Below are 22,022 nucleotides of genomic sequence, written 5' to 3'. Positions count from 1 at the left end.
TTTCTGAAGTCATCTCGGACCCCAATGGGCGTTTCATTATTCTTAGAGGACAGATCAATGGTGTTTGTTTGATTTTGGCCAATGTATATGGCCCTAACTGGGATGATGAGGCTTTTTTCAAAAAAGTATTGTTTTCCCTCCCTGATTTGAACTCCAACCAACTAATTCTGGGTGGGGATTTTAACTGCTGCTTAGACCCTCTTTTAGACCGTTCCTCATCTAGGCCATGTGCACAGTCTAAGTCCAGCAGGATGATTCAGTTATTCATGGAGCAGTATGCTATTTCTGATGTTTGGCGTTCTTTTTTAATTCTAGCACAAAACAGTTTTCTTTCTTTTCCCTTGTACATCATACTTTCTCCCGCATTGATTACTTTCTTGTTGATAACAAATCGCTTCCATTGATTAGCTCATGTATCTATAATACTATTGTTATTTCAGACCATGCTGCTGTTACATTTGACCTCGCTTTACCAAGCCTTTCAATGTCCCGGTCTCCTTGGCGTTTTAACTCTCTGCTTCTCAATGATTCTAATTTTATTTCTGTCATTAATGATCGTATTGACCTTTTTATCTCCACAAATATTTCCCCTGGTGTTTCAGCTAAGACAATTTGGGAGGCATGTAAGGCTTATTTAAGGGGAGAAATAATTTCATACTCAGCCTATAAGAGAAAAATAAACAATGAAAGGAGAGCTAACCTTTTGAATAATTTGGCAGACCTTCAGTCTAATTGTGTTAATTCTACAAACTCAGATGACTTTGTTAAATTCCTGACAACAAAGACAGAGTTTGACTTACTTACTACATGTAGGGACCCTTATATATGCCTTAATATGCCTTGCAAAATGCAGGTGGGAATTTTCTTGACTCAAAGTTGTCCTGAGGGCAGAAACGTTTGTGATTGGTTCAATCTGACAACCAATCGCAAGAGGGGAGAGAATTGCAGAGGCGGGGCCACCATTTTTAAAATTCCCGCAAATATTCCCACCGGTGCGCAGGCAGGCAATTAGGAACTGATTATCATTTTGCGGTGGGCAGGCAAGAGGAACTGCAAGAGGAACTGCAACTGGAACGGCAACTGGAACTGGTTATCATTTCAAAGTAAGTTTGTAAAAACAAAAACGTAATTTCCTTGAAAATAGAGCATTGTATGTAACAGTTTAGCACTATGTGTGATTTTCTTTCTGCCCTCGAAATCATAGTATAATGGTGCAGCTTGTAGCTTAAGGGTAGGCTAGCCTACTGTTTCAGAAGCAAGCTAGTGTTGTAGCTTGCATTAAAATGTTGCAGTAACTGTTGCCAGCGGTTCTTATCACAAAAATGTAGAAGAACAAGATCATTCAGAAAAACGTCAACTTTTTAGTGTGTGCACATAACTTACATGTAAACCATAAGCGCTAGCTAAGCTAGCTAGTCAAGCTAATCAGGTGAGCTAGAAAGTACATTGCAATAAGCTTTACTGTACTCATATTCAAAAAATCAATGACTATTTAGGGCGTTGTAGTCTAATTTATAAATTTGGCTTTTCTTCATGACTGTTTAGTCTCATCTGGTCCCAGGGCAGAGACTATTGTTTCCCACAATTTTGTCTCAGGGCAGGTGAATCCCTCCTGGTCTCAGGGCAGAAGTCAGTCTAATTTATAAATTTGGCTTTTCTTCATGACTGTTAGTATCATCTGGTCCCAAGGCAGAGACTGTTTCCTATGGAATGCCAAAGCTGACTTTATTTTAAATAAATAAATAAACGCATAAATATACGAAGAAATGTAAAAGAGCAAAAATACATAAATATACAAAGAAATGTAAAAAAGTACAAATAAATTAGTATTTATACTTTTATTTCCTTAAAATATAATATTCCTATATAAAATTGTATTTTTTCACACATTTATTTAAACTTATTTATTTCCACAAGATTTATTTATACAAGGTGTCACTGTGGCCTCAAAGCTTCAGCACTGCCACTCTGAGCTCGATTGCTGATGTGATGTCTGAGGTAAAACACGCCCCCCTCATTAGCATACGGACAGAGAAATGTGGAAATAAATAAATGTGAAAATAAATAAATGTAGACATAAAAACATACATAAATGTATGTGGAAATGAATAAAAGTGGAAATAAATAAATGTAGAAATAAATAAATGTAGAAATAAATAAAAGTGTGAAAAATACAATTATACATAAATAAGGTAATAAAAGTATAAATACTCATTTATTTGTACTTTTTTACATTTCTTTGTATATTTATTTATGTATGTATTTTTGCTCTTTTACATTTCTTCGTATATTTATTTATGTATTTATTTATAATAAAGTCAGCTTTGGCATTCCAGGTTTCCCACAATTTTGTCCCAGGGCAGGTGAATCCATCCTGGTCTCAGGGCAGAAGTTGTTTTGTAGGATTTTCCTCATGACTGTTTAGTCTCATCTGGGGCCCGTTCTTCGTACGTTGCTTATTACATCCGAGATCAAATGACACATCCAAGATGATATCATCGTGCGAATCATGATCTGGCTAACTCGGTTCTTCGAACACACTTGCCGGATATGATTAGTATCGCTGGATTGAGTTATCTGAGATAATTGCGCGTTCATGCTAAGTTTAAAAGGGGATATGTATCGATAGTAGAAACATTGATCAGCAACGCTGCTATTGGCTGCTCAGCGTGGCCAAAGAGCGCGCTCAGTTTTTCTCCTCAGCAGAGCAAGAACTAATAGTCGAAGTTTATTCGGAATTTTAATGTTTAATCAAAACGCCAGGGAACACCTCAAAGTCTGCAAAAGCCAGGAGAGAGGGCTGGCAAAAAGTAGCAGACAATTTAAATCCGTTAGAAGTGGCCATGTTAGATGTTTTTATCACTTATTAGCCTATATTTTTGTATTTTAATAATTGCATAATTACTTTGTTCATTGTAATGTCAGTCACTACACTAGAACATGGGAACAAATAAAAGTGAAGTACAAAAATATTCTACATAATGGTAATTTTTAGTTATATTATAGTCTCTTTTATAAAAGGCACTGTTAAATAAATGGTTGTCTGATTATAAAAGCAACCAAGAAAAAGGCTGAGAAAAAAAGAAGAGAAAATATCTTAGTAGCCTACACTGTAAAATCATTTTTGCTGCATTAAATTAAGGCCGTATAGTCATTTCAACTGTTAAATCTTGAGTAATGATGAATTGCTTTGACTTGTGAAAGTGAAAACTGATAAACTTATGTTAATGTAAAAATATTTTGCCATGAGTTATTGATCACATTTTTCCCCAGTATAGTTCATTGTAATGACATTGTGTTTTCCTCTTTTGTGCACTTTTACATAATACACCAACACTTGTGTCTGTTCCCAAGAAAGTGGTGGCTGAAATATGTGCAGTAAGTGGACATTTTCTAACTTTCCAAAGGAAAGAAAGTATAAGACTTTGTAATGTCCATTTGTTTCCATTGCACTGGACAGTGAATAAACCCTCTCAGATAACTGTCATATGGAGGAACTAGCCTACCTGCAAGTGCATAAATAACTTTACTTCATTTATACTTGCATGCTTTATGGCTGCAATATAAGTTGCAGGATTCCACATCTACAGAAAGGCCTACAGAAGAGTCTGCACAGACAGAGGAGACATAGGCCTACAGGTGGGCAGTGTATAGCCAACTTTTCCTTTTTATTTGTTGCATGAGGCATGTGTCTAATATCTCTTGTTGCAGGCACTTGACCACTGGCTTTTCTTTACAAAGAACAATTGAAATAAAACTCAAGGAACTAAGCATATTTGTCTTTTATTAAACATTTAATGAAAAGTGTTTTTTTTTGGCAATGTTGTGTAATATGGCACATGCAACAATGTCACAGGCCCTGTCAGGTGTGCAACCCTCAGACTTTTCAGACACTGACATCTTCCCTTTAGTTATCCAAAGTTCATTTAATTGTGTGCCTTTGTCCTGGTGCTGCATTGTAACTGGTTTGGGTCAGGGAATGGGGCCATAAAACACCTGTCTGCAGGCAGGAACATGTCATAATCACCTATGAAAAAATGCAGTTCTGTTAGGATCAGCATAAGTGTATGTAATACTTTTTTTTATTTGATATAATATTACTAATCTGGAATATTAAGAATCACAATAGTAACTGGGCTGCACATTTACATTGTGAATCCCCTTTCTGTTCACATAATCCCCTTCATTGAGGCCTTGATGGCAGTCTATGGAGCCTATAGTCTATGGTACCAATCACGTTAGTGAAGCCTGAGTGACATATCTGTAATCGGCATGGTCATGATTGTATGATCTTCATAAATTATGATAGCCTAAAAAAATAATAAAAAAAAAATACTGCTTTACAACATTGGGTCTTAAGTGGCTTGGAAATGCCACAAAAACAAAAAAACAAAAACAAAACTAAAACTGTCTTTTAAACATAAAAGCGACAAAAAACGACAATCTCACGAATCACGAGAAAAAATATATATCTCAGAAAGTGCACTATCGCGCTGGGCTGGACTTCCCGTATCAGCTCCGCTTATGAAGCCGGGATCTAATCCTGTTAACATGAAATAAGCCTGCTCCCGAGCAGGTTTAAGTTTGCGCACATGTTGCTATGACAGCAAGTCCAGGATGAGCGTCGAAGAACCAAACAATCCAAGATCATGCCAAATCGCCAACAATCAAATCCAGCTAAGTGAGTTAGCGACGTACGAAGAACGGACCCCTGGTCCCAGGGCAAAAACCATTATTTTCCACAATTTTGTCCCAGGGCAGGTGAATCCCTCCTGGTCTCAGGGCAGAAGTCATATTTTTCTCTTCTCAGGGCAATATAGTTGGACAAAAGGGAGTCAACTGTCTTTTCTGGTCTCAGGGCAGAAGTGGTCTGAGGGCAGGTGAATCTCTCCTGGTCTCAGGGCAGAAGTCATATTTTTCTCTTCTCAGGGCAATATAGTTGGACAAAAGGGAGTCAACTGTCTTCTCTGGTCTCAGGGCAGAAGTGGTCTGAGGGCAAGTGAATCCCTCCTGGTCTCAGGGCAGAAGTCATATTTTTCTGTTCTCAGGGCAACATAGTTGGACAAAAGGGAGTCAGCTGTCTTCTCTGGTCTCAGGGCAGAAGTCATATTTTTTATGTATTATTTAGTATATTAGTAGTTTGTATAATATGCAGCGCTGCCTGGAAGACTTTATTGAGGGCTCAAATTTCCATAAAGCGAAAAAGTCAGGGGAGAGATAAATGCAGCCAAGACTTGTAAAATAGAAAAGCGAAGATGAAAAGACATGTTCATTTTTTTCTTCTTCTTCTTCTTCTTTATATTATTATTAGACTATGTTAGATAAATATTCAAAATATTTAACAGGACCGATCAGTTTGATGCTTAGCCTGTGTTTCTCCAAAAATCTATATGTTCAAGTATAGTGTCTTTTATAATTTCAGAATATGGCGACACATTGGGTGAATGGTGTTAAAAAACGGTTGAAGAAGCCACATGACTCCAGGGTCCACCAAGATGTTGTTATTATTAGGGGGGATGCCAAGGAGTTCATGGAGGGTTACATCAAAGAAGTACAGGAGAAGGAGCATTGCTACTTCAGACCCCCAGTCTGCCGCCGGCAGGACTATTATTACTATGGCTGTGACCGTGGGAATCACGCTGCAGGCAAAAGTAATGGAGAAGCCACACAAACTCGGGCCAATTCTTGCAAGGCATACATCTCTTTCAAAGTCATCACGGATGCCGGAATATCAGGTGCCATAATCCAAAAGATGCTACAGCACACTGGCCATGACGAGGCTAATTCTAAAGAGAAAAACCGCATCCACCCAGACCTGCATTCCCTCATTGAAATATGGCTTCAACAGGGTTGTTCTACTTCTGAGATCTTAATAAAAAGCTATGATTGGGCTCAACAAAATGGGCATGTGGACAAAAAAGACAGCTGGTTTTACTTGACCCCTAATGACATTCGGCTTTTAAAGAAAAACCTCAGAGGTGTGGGTGACAGTGATTCTGTCAGTGTGGACCATTTGGTTTCCATGGAACTCAGAGACAACATCTGTTTTTATCAGCCACTTCACAATGAACAACCATTCATTTTAGTTGTACAAACACCATTTCAAAAACAACTTTTGGAAGAGAACCCCCCATCCAATGGTTTTCATGGATGCTTCATACAAAGGCATAACAGCCTACGGGTATGCATTTTATGCACTGTTATTGATAAACAAAACTGGAAGAGGCGTGCCATTTGCCTATTTTATCCTGAGCAAGGAAACTACTGCAACAGTAAGCCTCTGCCTACAGAAGCTTCAATTGAGTAACCCAAGCTTCTATCCAAGGTCAGTCAAATGTTAGCATAATTTATGTTATACTGTATTTATTGTTTTCTTTGTAATTGGAACAACAGGAAATATGCATGTTTGACTTTGAATCTGGAAATACTACTGCACTGAGCTACAGCTTTTGAATTTTGGATCTCACTAGGTTCTTAACTCTCTATTCTAAATTTTCTTGATACAATGTTTACACTGTATACAATACACTCTGTCTAATGTATGCTTTTGGGTGTGGTGCAACTTTTTCCTCTCTTCTCTTTTCTTTCTTTTTCAATGTTACAGGTCAGTGATGATGGACCGTGACTTGAGAGTGCTTAATGCTATTAAAAGCGTTTTCCCAAATGCAAAGCTTCTCCTTTGTTGGTTCCATGTGCTTCAGGTAAGTCGATGAATATACAATATCACTATTTGTGACATTTAAATCTACAATGTTGTGCAGTTGACATTGACAAACTAACAGGAAAGGTCAACTGAGCAGGTACAAAGTACTATTCTAGAGATCTTTGGCAAAGTGTGCTGTTTTCAACAGTGTTCTTTAAAAATGTGGTGGGTGTGTAAACAAGTGTAATCTTTAACTGTACTGTACTGTATATTTAAGGGCAATCAACTAGTGGTCTGCAACGTAATTGCAGGTGGTTGTGACATAAATACTTACAGTTTGCAGTATATGCTTATTTCAAATCCTGAATTCTACTTACATGAAACATGAAAATTTGGGATATATACAGAGTTACATTGCAGTACAATAACATAAACTCCCTTTTGGCCAAGCAATGGAAACTAACTGCCACGTGACAGGGTGAAATAACATACCCTAATGTGCATCTGAAGCAATTTATGCTGTTATAGGCTGTTAACCGGTGGCTTGTGAAGACAGATGGAGGTCACCTGACACCTGAATAAAGAAATGTGGTCATTCATGCCATGGCATCAATGAAAGCATGTCTGACGGTACTATATTTTCTTACATTCATAACCCCAGTGCAACTAAGTGGTCCTGAACAAATTATGCATTCTGTAGTGTACATAATAGTGAGTTTACAATTATTTATGCTTTTTCTTTTTAATGTTTGTATATAAGCATCTCAGATAAAATGTTTTTCCCCTAAGGAGGAAGAGTTTCTCAATGTATCTGCCAAGAAATGCAGTGAGATCGACACCTTTTTGGATAGTCCCCATGTAACAACTTATCTGAAGACAAATTGGTTCACTTATGCGGAGCTGTGGGTAAACTTTGGCAGAACGTTCTATCACTGTAGCAGTGAGACAAACAACAAGGCTGAAAGGTATTTTACTTGCGTTTGCCAATAATATTTCAAATAATTTATTTTCATATTGGGATCAGAGTATTTGCTTAAAACATCAAGGTGTTGCTAACATCATGTTCCTAAAATTATGCATGCAAATATAGTGCCAGTCTCTACTAGCTTTTCTCAAAATGGCATGGGCCTATCTAATACCACATATTGAACACTGACTTACTATGCGCTGAACGTTACGTCTTACCACAAGGCTGGCTCACCTCGTGGTCTGACTATTGGGAGGCAAAGTTTACCATGAGCTGAAAAACCCATATTCCCCAAATCAGCAGTTAATGCAGCTCTTTAGGTTGAATGAGCGAGGTTTCACTGAAGTCAGAAAAAATATGTAGGAATCAGTGTTTTACACTGATAGTTTATTTTGTATTGCTATTCAATTATTTTCTCCCAATTTGATAGGAAGCCAATGGTATGGTGGGTGTCAGATTTGTAATTGTCAAGCTTTTCACGTTTTTCATGCCTTTCTGTCTTAAAGATTCTTCCTTACGTTGAAATACCAGTTTCTGCGAGGCCAGGCAAACCGAAGAGTCGACCAACTTCTGCTTTTGCTATGTGGAGATGTAGAAAAGTATTACAGGTTAGTAATCTCTCTAACAGGGAATGTGGATTTTGCCAAATGGCTATTTCAGCCTGTTATAGAATAAAATAAAATGAGACGCAGCTACTTTCATGAAGCTTGCCACCCTCTCACAGTCTTAACAGTGAATTATTTTTTTATGGAGCTGTTGCACTAAAAAACAATCACCATGGCTACATGACTACACAATGACTACACAATGAAACTTGCATTTAGCTAAAATCTATCCAACAATAAGGGCCAATATACAGTATGGTTATGAGTTTATGGTATTGCATAAGTTATTGGCCATCCAATCAGAATATGCAAAATGTGTGCCATTAAAAAGTTTGTGATGGTGCCCTTACCTGTGTTGAAGCTAGCTAGGGCACACTCTCACACACTGGTCCCGTCGCTCCCCACTGTCCTATCTGAGGCAAAGGCTACTATTTTACTGTAATTCCAAATTTGTGTCTTGTTTTTCATTACTGCAGCTACATGGATGGCCTCAGCGAAGCAGGACGACTGACATTATCCAGCTCTGCTGCTCACCAGGCTGCTGCGCTGCTATTTAAAAATGGTGTGGTCAAAGATTTGGACAGAAGCGGAGCAGTGCTTTGTGCCGTCACAGTCAACCAACACAGCCTACAAAGTTAACTTGTTACACTTCACGTGTGAATGCACCAATTTCCGGATGGGAAACACATGCAAACATATTCTCTTGGTGAAGATGGAGGTAGGCAGGAGAGGTATTGACATTGAAAAAATGCGGAATAATAAAACGCTAGAAATCATCAGCCTCCGTCTCTATCAGCAGACTGAAGATGAAATAACCATCTTCAATAGTGATGGGACTATGAGTATTGTGAATAGGAAAACTCCGACTTTGTGCACATGCATTGCTAATAGTTTTGGAGAAAGATGTGTTTGCATACATGTCACACATGTCCTCAAGCCTCAAGACATTCTCACAGACCCCAAAGAAAATGCACAAGTGTCTGAAGCCTCCCATGGGAATCCTCCCATACAGTCCATGTTATCAGACCTACTAGAGTGGAGCAAGTCCAAAGCATTTGAACATACCCCTGAACTGTACAATACCATCCAAAGAGCACACAAGCTGGCTTTTGGAAAATTCACTGCTGTGTCCAGAAAAAGGAAAATGACCCCTTTACATGGTTACCGTAAAAATTAAAAAAAGCTAGACTGCAGAGAGCAGTAGTTGAGAACTTTATAAGCAAAAGAAGAGCAAGAAGAACTTAATTCTGTTATTCTGGAGGTGCCATTGTTTGCATGTGAAAGCGCCCGTCTTGATTGGTTGATGAATTTTCTTGGTAGTTGATAAGGTAAATAAAATACTGATAATTAAATCAAAGTTTTATGAAGTTTTGGGAAATATATAGACTTCTTACATTAATGGCAGAAGCAATAGTAGTGTTTTACCAATATGAAATGTAAATTATACCAGCAGTGGTGAAGTACACAGGTCCCGTAATTCAGTAAAAGTATTGATCCCCAAGAAAAATGTACTCACAATTACAAATAAAGAAAATTGCTTTATAACTTTGATGCTTTGATACATTCTCAGTCCAAAACCAAGACTTTCCATACATTCTTATGGTTTAACTTAACATGTATTTGGCAAATTATGTTTTCACCCTTGTGTTGTCACAAAAAAAAAAAACACTTTCTTTAACGTTTGAAGCCATTTTTTTTCACAGTTTGTTTTTGCTTTTTCCAACGTTTTAAATGATTTCTTTTACACATTTTAAGTGCTTATTTCTACGTCCCATATTTTCTGATATAAAACAAAAATTGAAAACGGGTCAATTTCACCCGAAGTCAACACAAGGGTTAAATCACATCTATATTGTGCAAAGTGGTTTACTCAGTAAACCATAAAGACTATTCCTTTGTCAAGGCTACCCATAAATGCAGATACCATTTTAAAATTGACATGCTTTATTTACTTCTGGAGGCAGTGGAGGTTCTCTGCCTCGACCAGGCACGCATCAATTAAAGAAAACGCACCCTTCAACATTTCTGGCCCAAGGCCATGCGTAGCGAGGTTGTAATAGGACCAGTTGGCCTCCATCGCGGTCTTTATCCTTGTTAATGTCTGCCTGCAAAAGTGTTAAAAACAGATGTTATTGACATAAAGAACAGTGGTAGAGGTGATGCAATACAATAATGCATATGTAGATCTAAGCCTTTTTAATCTTGCATACTGGCATTGGTAACAACAGATCAATGAACCTGCAGTGTTGGGCCTTGACGATGGCCTCAAGATGTTGGTCCTCCTCCAGGCAAGCCTGGCCAATTTTTTGAATTGGTAGGTATTTAAAACCCATGTAATTTACATCCTCTGCAAGGGCCAGACATTCTTCTACAAATACACAGTGCAAGAGAGTACAAAAAAATTATATTTTTGTCAAACTAAGAATGGAGTATAGACTGTTAAGGACAGAAACGAGATTCAGTCATTCCAAAAAAAAGTTCTGATCAACATGTGAAAGTCCCTTGATGATGCCATTTGATGAGTCCGCCTAGTTGATAAGATCTATGAAAATTTCATAATTACAGCCTAATGTTACTTGGGGAAGAGGTAAGTCCTGTTAATTCAAGACCTCTCACTAATACAAAGGTAGATTCTTTCTGAGCCTACTTATCCCAGAATCTTCATTTAAGTGGGCTAACATCTTACAGAGACATAAGACACGATAACGAGATAGCTTCTATAAACAAAAGATGTTTACCCAACCTCCTATCTCACTGTTTTCTGCAACCAAAAACATATAGATCAGAGTTAATAATCTATGTGCATCCGTGTTGGTGGCAACTTCTAAGTGAATAGGTCAATGATGCAATAATCACAATAAATAATAAAACTTGTAAAACAAGATTTGAAAATTAAAAAATATTTTTGCTATTTGTCTTATTCATTCTTATGATTTGACATCACAGTGAGGTTGCAATTTCACCCCGATTGCATGCCATACTGCTGTAAAGTGTAAGATGGTGGTATTGGAAAAGCCTAATATTTTCTGAGGTGGTACTCAAGGTAAAAAAAAATTAAAATCACTGCCCAATGTCATGCAGAATAGTTATTTCTGGCAATCTGTTTGTATTGTGCGTAACGAGAACCAATTTCAATGCCTTCACATCCTGCCAAAATAGTGCAAAATTACCAAAATCTTAATGGTAACAAAGATTTCCGCCTAGCCAGACTATTAGGAAAAGATTCTTATACCAGCTGTGTGAAGTGATGGGTGGTTCACTGCCCTTCAACTCTCGCACATCATGTTCTTAACCTCTAGACCTCAGTTACCTTCACACAACTTGCTGACACTTGTTGACAGCCTGATTCGTGGTCCTGGCTCCACCTGTGAGTCGTGCAACTTGGCCATGAGCGCCTCTTTTTGGCTCTTGCCTTTCCTTAAGTAGGCCACCAGAGCATTGGGCGAATAGCCCTCTGGTGGCCCACACCTTCTAACCAGTTCCTCCCTAGTCACTTTATATCTGCAATATCAGTGGAGATTTTAAGCAGGCATATAGTTAAAACAATCTTCTACCTTGTAGAAATGTTGGTAGGTAACACTTTAGGTACAGGAGAACACATACATGACACCTTAAAAAGGGTTTTAAATAACTTATTCCTAACAGCTTCTTAAGACATGACTCAGTATTACTGACTTTGGCCCAGTATATCTAGGTGGAAGCTGGGGGACTTTTAAAGATTTATTCCACAGCAAAGGTGCTGCAAGTAGGAATTTTGTGCCATGTTAGCATGATGAGCCATGTAAGAGGCTGTTATGAGCTTTTGTAAAGGCTTAGGAATATGATATGCACCTGTCCTTACAGCAAGAGTTTACCTAAATTTGGGAAATTAGTAAATGTCTGTAGAGAAACAGATTTCTGCTTAAAAATTCCTTCTGTGTACTTCTGATAGCCTAGTTACCAGCCCCACCTACTTCATTTCATACAGTTAGTGTGACCCCGCGCAATCACAGTTCCGGACTTTGAAAACAAACGCGTTCCTCCCTTGTACACAGAAACATTTTTCGATTGTCTACGTTCGTTGGTACCTCCCAAGAAGGTAATTTCTCAGGGCCAGACATAACTGCAGAGCAAATTTAAATTTAAATATAATAGTGTGCAACACCGAGGGTTATACCCAGTCTAATATACCGTATTTTCCGCACTATAAGGCGGTAATCGTGCAATGTGTAGACCTGTGCACAGTTATTGTTTGGAACTATTAATTGCTTAGGAAGAATTATGTAAATGTATGAAATATTGATGGTAATGACATACAAAGTTACCTTTTGGCCTTGGTCCCGTCAGGTAACCGGAGAACACTCTCCACTTCAAATAATACTGTAGAAGTGAAAAAATATTGTTTTTATTTTATTGTCAACTCATTTCATGGCCAAAACTATGCTGACCATAAATACAGTATCTTCCTACCTTGTTCACCCTCTGTGGACTCAGATTCCTGTGCAAGGCCACCATCTACTATATTTAAAGGAGAAATCCAGTGAATTTTAACATTGAGCTAATTTTTTTGTAATAAAAATATTTTTGGATAAAAATTATGTTATTTAAGCCAGCGCAAATACTTATATTTACATCCTGTTTTCGGTCGAAGGCCATAGTAATCGATTGTTGAGTTCACGCGTGTGATCATAGGTAACTAAACCTATGCTCGTGAACTCGACAATCGACTAGTATGGCCTTTGACCGAAAACGGGATGTAAATACAGGTATGAGCGCTGGCTGAATTAACTTCACTTTTATTCATATCTTTCACATCTACTGCAGTCAGATTCAACCCGTGTTCACTCTGAAGGAATCACTCACATTGGCTGTGCACTTGTAATGACACATCAAGGATGTTAAGAGGCTAAAAGCAGGTTTAAAACTTGCCCCATTGAAGTCAACAGGGTGCAAATTTTAAAAAGAGGATAACACGGTGTAGGCAACACCGGTTTTTGTTGTTGTTCTCTGTACTGACAGCACTCCAAATTTACAAAAAAATGAGCTCAATGTTAAAATTGACCGGAGTTCTCCTTTAAGACCAATCAGAGAACAGCATTCAGGGAACAAACTGTTTCAAAAGAAAGATCTCTGTACTTTCCTAACAGCAAAATTAATACATCAAAGACACAATTGCTTACTGAAAAGATCCCTACATGTATGTTGTGAGTGAGTGACTTGAATGCTGACCATAAATACAGTATCTTCCTACCTTGTTCACCCTCTGTGGACTCAGATTCCTGTGCAAGGCCACCATCTACTATATAAAAGACCAATCAGAGAACAGCATTCAGGGAACAAACTGTTTCAAAAGAAAGATTTCTGTACTTTCCTAACAGCAATGTGCTGTTGGTGGCAGAGGAAAGGTGCGTATGTGTGTGTGTGTTCTCTATATATTTTTTTACCTGCACATGGGTGCTCTCCAACAGGTTGATCTGTCCAAACATAAAAGAAAACAAATGCCTACATGAAAGATCTTCAGGTGGGCTGTGTGTTTGTATATTTCTTACCTAAAAAGCAGTGCTATGTGGATCAGTTAATACATCAAAGACACAATTGCTTACTGAAAAGATCCCTACATGTATGTTGTGAGTGAGTGACTTGAATGCTGACCATAAATACAGTATCTTCCTACCTTGTTCACCCTCCGTGGACTCAGATTCCTGTGCAAGGCCACCATCTACTATATTTAAGACCAATCAGAGAACAGTATTCAGGGAACAAACTGTTTCAAAAGAAAGATCTCTGTACTTTCCTAACAGCAAAGTTAATACATCAAAGACACAATTGCTTACTGAAAAGATCCCTACATGTACAGTACCAGTCAAAAGTTTGGAAACATTACTATTTGTAATGTTTTTGAAAGAAGTCTCGTATGCTCATCAAGCCTGCAGTTAAAAAAACAAACAAACAAAAAAAACAGTACTATTATGAAATATTATTACAATTTAAAATAATGGTTCTCTTTTTAAATATACTTTAAAATGTAATTTATTTTTGTGATGCAAAGCTGAATTTTCATCAGCAAGTACTCCAGTCTTTGGTGTCTTATGATCCTTCAGAAATCATTCTAATATGCTGATTTATGATCAATGTTGGAAACAGTTGTGCTGCTTAATATTTTTTTTTATAACCTGAGATACTTTTTTCAGGATTATTTGATGAATAAAAAGTTAAAAAAGAACTGTATTTATTTAGAATAGAAATCTTTTGTAACAATATACACTACCGTTCAAAAGTTTGGGAACAATAACTATTTATTTTTAAAGAAATTAGTACTTTAATTCAGCAAGGATGCGTCAAATTGATAAAAGGTGATGGTAATGATTTATATTGTTAGAAATGTTTTTATTTTGAATAAATGCTGTTTTTATGAATAAATGCTGTTAACGTTTTACTTTAAAAAAGTATTCCAAAAAAATATATTAAACAGCACAACTGTTTCCATCATTGATAATAACTGAGTATCAAATCATCATATTAGAATGATTTCTGAAGGATCATAAGACACCAAAGACTGGAGTACTTGCTGATAAAAATTCCGCTTTGCATCACAAAAATAAATTACATTTTAAAATATATGAAAAAAGAGAACCATTATTTTAAATTGTAATAATATTTCATAATATTACTGTTTTTTTTTTTTTTTTTTTTTTTTTTTTTAATGCAGGCTTGATGAGCATAAGAGACTTTTTTCAAAAACATTAAAAATAGTAATGTTTCCAAACTTTTGACTGGTACTGTATGTTGTGAGTGAGTGACTCGAATGCTGACCATAAATACAGTATCTTCCTACCTTGTTCACCCTCCGTGGACTCCTGTGCAAGGCCACCATCTACTATATTTAAGACCAATCAGAGAACAGCATTCAGGGAACAAACTGTTTCAAAAGAAAGATCTCTGTACTTTCCTAACAGCAATGTGCTGTTGGTGGCAGAGGAAAGGTGCGTATGTGTGTGTGTGTTCTCTATATTTTTTTTTACCTGCACATGGGTGCTCTCCAACAGGTTGATCTGTCCAAACATAAAAGAAAACAAATGCCTACATGAAAGATCTTCAGGTGGGCTGTGTGTTTGTATATTTCTTACCTAAAAAGCAGTGCTATGTGGATCAGTTAATACATCAAAGACACAATTGCTTACTGAAAAGATCCCTACATGTATGTTGTGAGTGAGTGACTTGAATGCTGACCATAAATACAGTATCTTCCTACCTTGTTCACCCTCCGTGGACTCAGATTCCTGTGCAAGGCCACCATCTACTATATTTAAGACCAATCAGAGAACAGCATTCAGGGAACAAACTGTTTCAAAAGAAAGATCTCTGTACTTTCCTAACAGCAAAGTTAATACATCAAAGACACAATTGCTTACTGAAAAGATCCCTACATGTATGTTGTTAGTGAGTGACTCGAATGCTGATCACCATCTACTGTATTTAAGACTGTGTCTGTGTGTGTGTGTGTGTGTGTGTGTGTGTATGTGTGTGTGTGTGTGTGTGTGTGTGTGTGTGTGTGTGTGTGTGTGTGTGTGTGTGTGTACCTAAGCTAATCAAGAACAACATTGGTACAAATTTACTTAACATTAACAATTATACTAGGTTTGGTTGTAGCTTGTCTACATACATCAGCCCTACTTACCAAACAGACTTGCCTAGAATCTCAATACACCTAAAATTAATCCCAGTCTGTGGCTGTTCTTACCTGTATTTTTAGACTTGGCGATTTTTCCCTAGAAAAGAGAAAAAAACATTAAGTATACAATGTGTTGAGAAACAGTATGTATATTTTGATCATTAACCCTTGCCTTTTTTCTTCTTAGAGTCTTCGTATCTAAAACAAATGAACATGTTTCTTAATGTCATTTTAATGTTATTATAATGTTTCAAAAACCAAATAATAATCATGAAAATAATGATTCATTCTGCATGCTTATTTCAATGTGCATAGAACCAAGACAGTGTATTCACCTCATCCTTCTAAGAAAGATCGTAAATAAATAGCATCTGATTTTGAACATAAACTTAATGTCGTATTTTATGCTTGAAATGATGTAGTAACAATGTACTCCGAAGTATGACATCCTCCGAATTTACAAGTTAAAGCTACCACTCCAAATCATCAGTAAGTTAAACTTAATGCAGGCAGCTACAGGTAGCCAGCAGAGCTCAATAAGGAGCACCCATACCGTACATATGTCTACTACTTACCAAGGGAGTTGAACAACAAAGTCCCAAGTCTCTCCCGCTCTTGAGCGATAGGGAGGCATTGGAGGTGCCCTTGTTGTCCCTGGAGGATCATTTCTGCAAACTAAAAGAGCAACAGAAAGTCTATTTTAATGAAATAATGTAACTTATAATAAATGTGAACAACAAATTGTGGTAAAAAAAAATTGGACTATATTACAAGAGAAGATTATGGTGCTCATTTAATAATTATATGATCATGATTCCTGTATCGTGTGCTGAAGGTAGTACTGTGTCCATGTCAAAAATCCATTAATATTTGATCTGAAACTTTCATTCAAAATTGCTCTAAAGTGAAAACTAAAAATATTTATATTTTCAAAAGAAAACAGAAACATTATGCAGAAAACGACCAAACTGTACCATTAGTGAGAACACCCCACATGACAAAGAGTCGTTTTGTAAGTCATGGTCCCTCTTCATCATCTTCCAGGGCCCTTGGCAGCCTCTGTTAGCAGCAAATAAGCTGAAAGATTAGAGAAAATAATTGTGAAGGAGATCTCTGCTGAATTTTCATTATCTCATTTTATAGAGCAATACAAAAACCTTGTACCTCCAATTTTCCATTATTTGGAAGCAATGCTGTGGTTGCTCCCCCAAGGAGTCGATGTAGGTAATAGTTCCCTCTTTCAAGTTGCAATGCTATACAAAAGATGGGAAAACATATGAGAAAGGTTTGAAGGAGAATTTCAACCAATCTGTGTTGAAAATGATTGAAATTATTTTAAAATGTGAAGCACTAACAGCTCATACAACACAAATGAGAATGACACAACAGCAACAATAATGACTAGTGTGATGCTATTTAGCGAATAATAGTCTCTGCATAACCTAACAGCAACCTACAAAGAGGGTCCAGTGGCACTCTCCCAGCAAGTAGGGCCCGAAGATGGCACTGGCTCCTTTAAGAATGTTTTTCTGACAGGAAAAGAAGAAAACATTCATGAACAAACATAAATAAACTTGACACCTAATGTGTTCAGCAGTAGAGGTCTTCACAGTGAACCCGAGACCCGTCGACCCGGGACCCGACCCGGGACCCGTACGGGTTCGGGTCTATATTTTAAATGATCAGCCGGGTCCGGGTCGGGTCCGAATTTATTACTTCGGGTCCCGGGTCTGTTTAACATTGTGTGTAATACCCGTGCGATCGGAGTCATTAGATCAGACTCGGAGAAAACCCGGCCGTGATTAGACACTGCTTGGGTTTTTTTTGTAACTTGCAACTTGTAAAATTAGGACACTCAAAATAAATTGCTTTAAAAAGCATATTTTAGGTTGATCCAGCTAGCGTGCATGTGCAGTCTCAAGCGCGTGTCATGTTTCTATGGCAACCAGTTACCAGAGCTTCAGTGAGGGACCGCCAAACCGCGCTTTAGATTTTACAATATAAATTAACCGTCTTGTTTAATCTTAAAGTTTTAGTGGTCAGATTCAGACTCGATGCAGAGCAGAGAGCACGGACATGATAGCAATGGCCATGGCACTGAACGAGCAATCGTTATTATAGTTCAAAAGAGCAAACAGTCAAAGTTATTATGCAAGTAAACTCGAGTCAGAATGTAAGTTACATGTGCAAAGTTGCATTGGTCATCCGTCACCGTGACATCAAGTGGACTTTTGAAGCTGAAATAATGAGTGGATTAAGCTTGGACTTGGAATAACGAGAGGAATAACATGAATAACTTTCTTGTCGGAGGATTGTAATGCATGATCACAGCCAGTCAGGTAACGTTAACGTTACAAGGAAGGGAGAGGAGACTACTACGCTACCACGGCTCCTTAAATTAGGTAAGACAAAAAGTTGTATTTTTCGCAACAGGTTTATTTACTTGTAATAGCAGTTTAAAGTGGAATATGTGACAATCGGGTCCAGTCGGGTCTGTGTCTTCCCGGCGGTTTCGGGTCCAGCTTTCAAATAATAGACGGGTCCAGGTCGGGTCCGGTTTGGCATTTCTCGGATCTGCACGGGTCCGGGTCCAGCTTTTGAAATAATAGACGGGGCCGGGTCGGTTCGGTTTAGCACATTACGGGTCTCTTTCGGGTTCGGGCACGAATTTTTGGACCCGTGAAGACCTCTATTCAGCAGCACTGAACAATAACTTTAAACATTTACATAACTCTTACTTTTAAGAAATAAGTACTCCTAGCCCTAGAGCTGCCCTCCAAAATCAGGTGCATAGCCTGACTATTAATTGCCTCTGTCCCAGGCTGGCTCTAAGCGAGGGAGAGAAATGGTTTAAGTCATTAAATCATGTTAAATCTATATTTGAATTGTATGTATGTATGTGAGTGAGTGAGTGAGTGAGTGAGTGAGTGAGTGAGTGAGTGAGTGAGTGAGTTTTGTAAAAAGGTATGAGTTACCCTGCTCATGATGCAAAATAAGGCATCCATTACCTGGGGAAGTAATACATAAAAAAATATTATATATATATATATATATATATATATATATATATATATATATATATATATATATATATATAAACTGCAATAAATCACAATAGAGTCAAGGTGAAGGGGAAGAGGATAATTTTTTTAAAGAAATAGAAAATTACCTCATCTGGAAGTTCAAATGGGCCTAAAAGGGCCTCCAAACTACCCAGAAAGATTTGGAAAGGCCCAATTGTCCCAAGGACATCTTCACTATGAAGTCCTTGGGACTTCAGTGTTTCTAAGGGTGTATTCACACCAGGAAAGTCCGATAGTTCACTTGCTTTGGTCCGGACCAAATAGGATGTTGATTTTTTTTGTTTGGTACGGTTCGCTTTCACACTGCTCTTTTTGCAAGTGAACCAAAATGTGTAAACAAAACCACACGTGTGCTAAGGTCGTCCATTCATTGGACAGGAATTCTCAAGCAGGGAAAAGCAGGAAGTGCACAAACAGGCTCAGCATGGAGATATTTCGTAATGTAATATTTGTTATTTTACTGATTTGGTGTTATTCTCTACAAACGCAATATGAAGAAACTATATGGTATAGATAAAAGCCCCCCCGCACCGACAACTGATTGCTTGGGTCCTTACATGCGCTTCGTGAGGCACACTAGCTGGCACACACACGCAAGGTCTCTCGCTCCCTCTCTCTCTGCCGTGCGCGCACTCTGGCTCGCTCGCTCGCTCGCTTTAGACACCATTATGCCAAAATGTCCGTTTTGTTAAGTATCCTCATAAGAGCAGTCAAATAAAAAGACGCAGTTTTCTGCAGTTGGGTCGGTTCATGTTCACACCGTAAACGAACCGTACCAGAGTTCGTTTGGAACCGTACCGAGACCACCTCTTCAGCTGGGTCTCGGTTCGATTGTTTGATCCGCACCCGAGTTCGATTGCTGTATTCACACCTGCCCAAAAGGTCCGCACCAAGGGGGGAAACGAACTAGAGTTCGATTCAATCGAACCAAACGAGGCAGGTGTGAATACACCCTAAGTCTGCATGGGTGAAGAAAATAAAAGTCCCAAAATAAGTCACCTCACTTAGGCTAACAGGCACAAATGTAATCCAATCAACTAGTACATGTAGCATACAAAACTACTTTAAAGTAGTGTTGGCAATTTGGCAAATTAGTTTTTTCCCCCCGATTTTTATAATCTTTGGCGACTAAAATTCACATTTATCGACTAGCGACTTTTTTGCCGACTTCTGAATGTGTTGGTTTCACACGTTGTTTTGGTGATAACCATCAAAATACACAGTCTAACAGCGCTCTGTTTCAAGTGCTTATCTGTGAGTTAGTGATGTCACACTAGGCTGAAACGGGCAACTAGAGCATATGGGCAAAAGTTTTAGACACATGTACTATGTTGAGGCAAGTCGGGGCCACATATTATACAATTTATAAATAGCCTAGTTGTGTTGAATGCCATGCCAATGATGTTTTATGTTACAGCAGCGCCAGCACTTCTCATTATTTCACAAATTTTTGGTAGGCTACAGCCTCATCATGGGCCTATTACATAAAAACAATCTTGCAAGTGCTTGTGTTGCCCATGTGTCTAATCGTTCTAAAAACACCAGCTAAAAAAAGTACCGGAATGTGCTCTACCTGGTCAGATGTATGCAAATTATATCATTATGTATGCAGATGATGCCAATGAGTAACATAGATTAGGAAAAAAAATAGTTTTGAATAACTTACTGTTCATTTGACTTGGTTAAGTTTCCCTTTACAGGCAAAGACAAAAGACAAAAGACAAAAATTAAAAACATGTATTTCTGCTGAAGCATTAAATTGGATACTTATGACAACCTATAACTATGATACTTACATCCCTGAGGCAAAATTTAAATGGAGGAAAAGACACTGGCCTCAAACTAATTCTAAGCCAGGGCAGGGTAGCCTGGGATCAGTGCAGACCTGAGACCAGGAGAGATTCACTGTCCTGCCCTCAGACCACTTCTGCCCTGAGACCAGGAGGGATTCACTGTCCTGCCCTCAGACCACTTCTGCCCTGAGACCAGGAGAGATTCACCGTCCTGCCCTCAGACCACTTCTGCCCTGAGACCAGGAGGGATTCACTGTCCTGCCCTCAGACCACTTCTGCCCTGAGACCAGGAGAGATTCACCGTCCTGCCCTCAGACCACTTCTGCCCTGAGACCAGGAGGGATTCACTGTCCTGCCCTCAGACCACTTCTGCCCTGAGACCAGAGAAGACAGCTGACTCCCTGTCTAACTATGACTTTTGTCTAACTATGTTGCCCTGAGAACAGAAAAATATGACTTCTGCCCTGAGACCAGGAGAGATTCACCTGCCCTCAGACCACTTCTGCCCTGAGACCAGAAAAGACAGTTGACTCCCTTTTGTCCAACTATATTGCCCTGAGAAGAGAAAAATATGACTTCTGCCCTGAGACCAGGAGGGATTCACCGTCCTGCCCTCAGACCACTTCTGCCCTGAGACCAGAGAAGACAGCTGACTCCCTTTTGTCCAACTATGTTGCCCTGAGAACAGAAAAATATGACTTCTGCCCTGAGACCAGGAGGGATTCACCTGCCCTCAGACCACTTCTGCCCTGAGACCAGGAGATATTCACCGTCCTGCCCTCAGACCACTTCTGCCCTGAGACCAGAGAAGACAGCTGACTCCCTTTTGTCCAACTATGTTGCCCTGAGAACAGAAAAATATGACTTCTGCCCTGAGACCAGGAGAGATTCACCGTCCTGCCCTCAGACCACTTCTGCCCTGAGACCAGAGAAGACAGCTGACTCCCTTTTGTCCAACTATGTTGCCCTGAGAACAGAAAAATATGACTTCTGCCCTGAGACCAGGAGAGATTCACCGTCCTGCCCTCAGACCACTTCTGCCCTGAGACCAGAGAAGACAGCTGACTCCCTTTTGTCCAACTATGTTGCCCTGAGAAGAGGAAAATATGACTTCTGCCCTGAGACCAGGAGGGATTCCCCTGCTCTGGGACAAAATTGTGGGAAACAATAGTCTCTGCCCTGGGACCAGATGAGACTAAACAGTCATGAAGAAAAGCCAAATTTATAAATTAGACTGACTTCTGCCCTGAGACCAGGAGGAGGGATTCACCTGCCCTGAG

At 38.7% G+C, this 22,022-nt stretch overlaps 2 protein-coding genes across 2 annotated transcripts; one reads left to right on the top strand and one right to left on the bottom strand.

Annotated features, from left to right (window-relative positions):
* Positions 1 to 6,433: 6,433 nt before the first annotated feature.
* LOC307157754 (uncharacterized protein) lies at positions 6,434 to 9,758 on the top strand. Its single transcript, XM_079869678.1, has 5 exons — positions 6,434 to 6,701; positions 7,172 to 7,273; positions 7,433 to 7,608; positions 8,117 to 8,218; positions 8,692 to 9,758. The coding sequence occupies exons 2-5, from the start codon at positions 7,247 to 7,249 to the stop codon at positions 8,852 to 8,854; spliced, it is 468 nt and encodes a 155-aa protein (XP_079725804.1). The 5' UTR covers positions 6,434 to 6,701; positions 7,172 to 7,246; the 3' UTR covers positions 8,855 to 9,758.
* On the bottom strand, positions 9,758 to 18,615 carry LOC307157670 (uncharacterized protein). The gene is made up of 17 exons (XM_079869597.1): positions 18,605 to 18,615; positions 17,324 to 17,395; positions 17,031 to 17,119; positions 16,841 to 16,943; positions 16,442 to 16,541; positions 16,039 to 16,064; positions 15,936 to 15,963; positions 15,447 to 15,494; positions 15,217 to 15,246; positions 13,869 to 13,916; positions 13,639 to 13,668; positions 13,446 to 13,493; positions 12,665 to 12,712; positions 12,520 to 12,574; positions 11,526 to 11,716; positions 10,454 to 10,583; positions 9,758 to 10,320 (listed from the first exon to the last, which is right to left on the bottom strand). The coding sequence occupies exons 3-17, from the start codon at positions 17,042 to 17,044 to the stop codon at positions 10,164 to 10,166; spliced, it is 1,056 nt and encodes a 351-aa protein (XP_079725723.1). The 5' UTR covers positions 17,045 to 17,119; positions 17,324 to 17,395; positions 18,605 to 18,615; the 3' UTR covers positions 9,758 to 10,163.
* Positions 18,616 to 22,022: the final 3,407 nt, after the last annotated feature.

The sequence above is a fragment of the Squalius cephalus genome (assembly GCF_949319135.1).
Source record: "Squalius cephalus genome assembly, chromosome: 4".
In the NCBI taxonomy this organism is placed as follows: domain Eukaryota; kingdom Metazoa; phylum Chordata; class Actinopteri; order Cypriniformes; family Leuciscidae; genus Squalius; species Squalius cephalus.
This window is presented reverse-complemented; position numbering and strand designations above follow the sequence as displayed.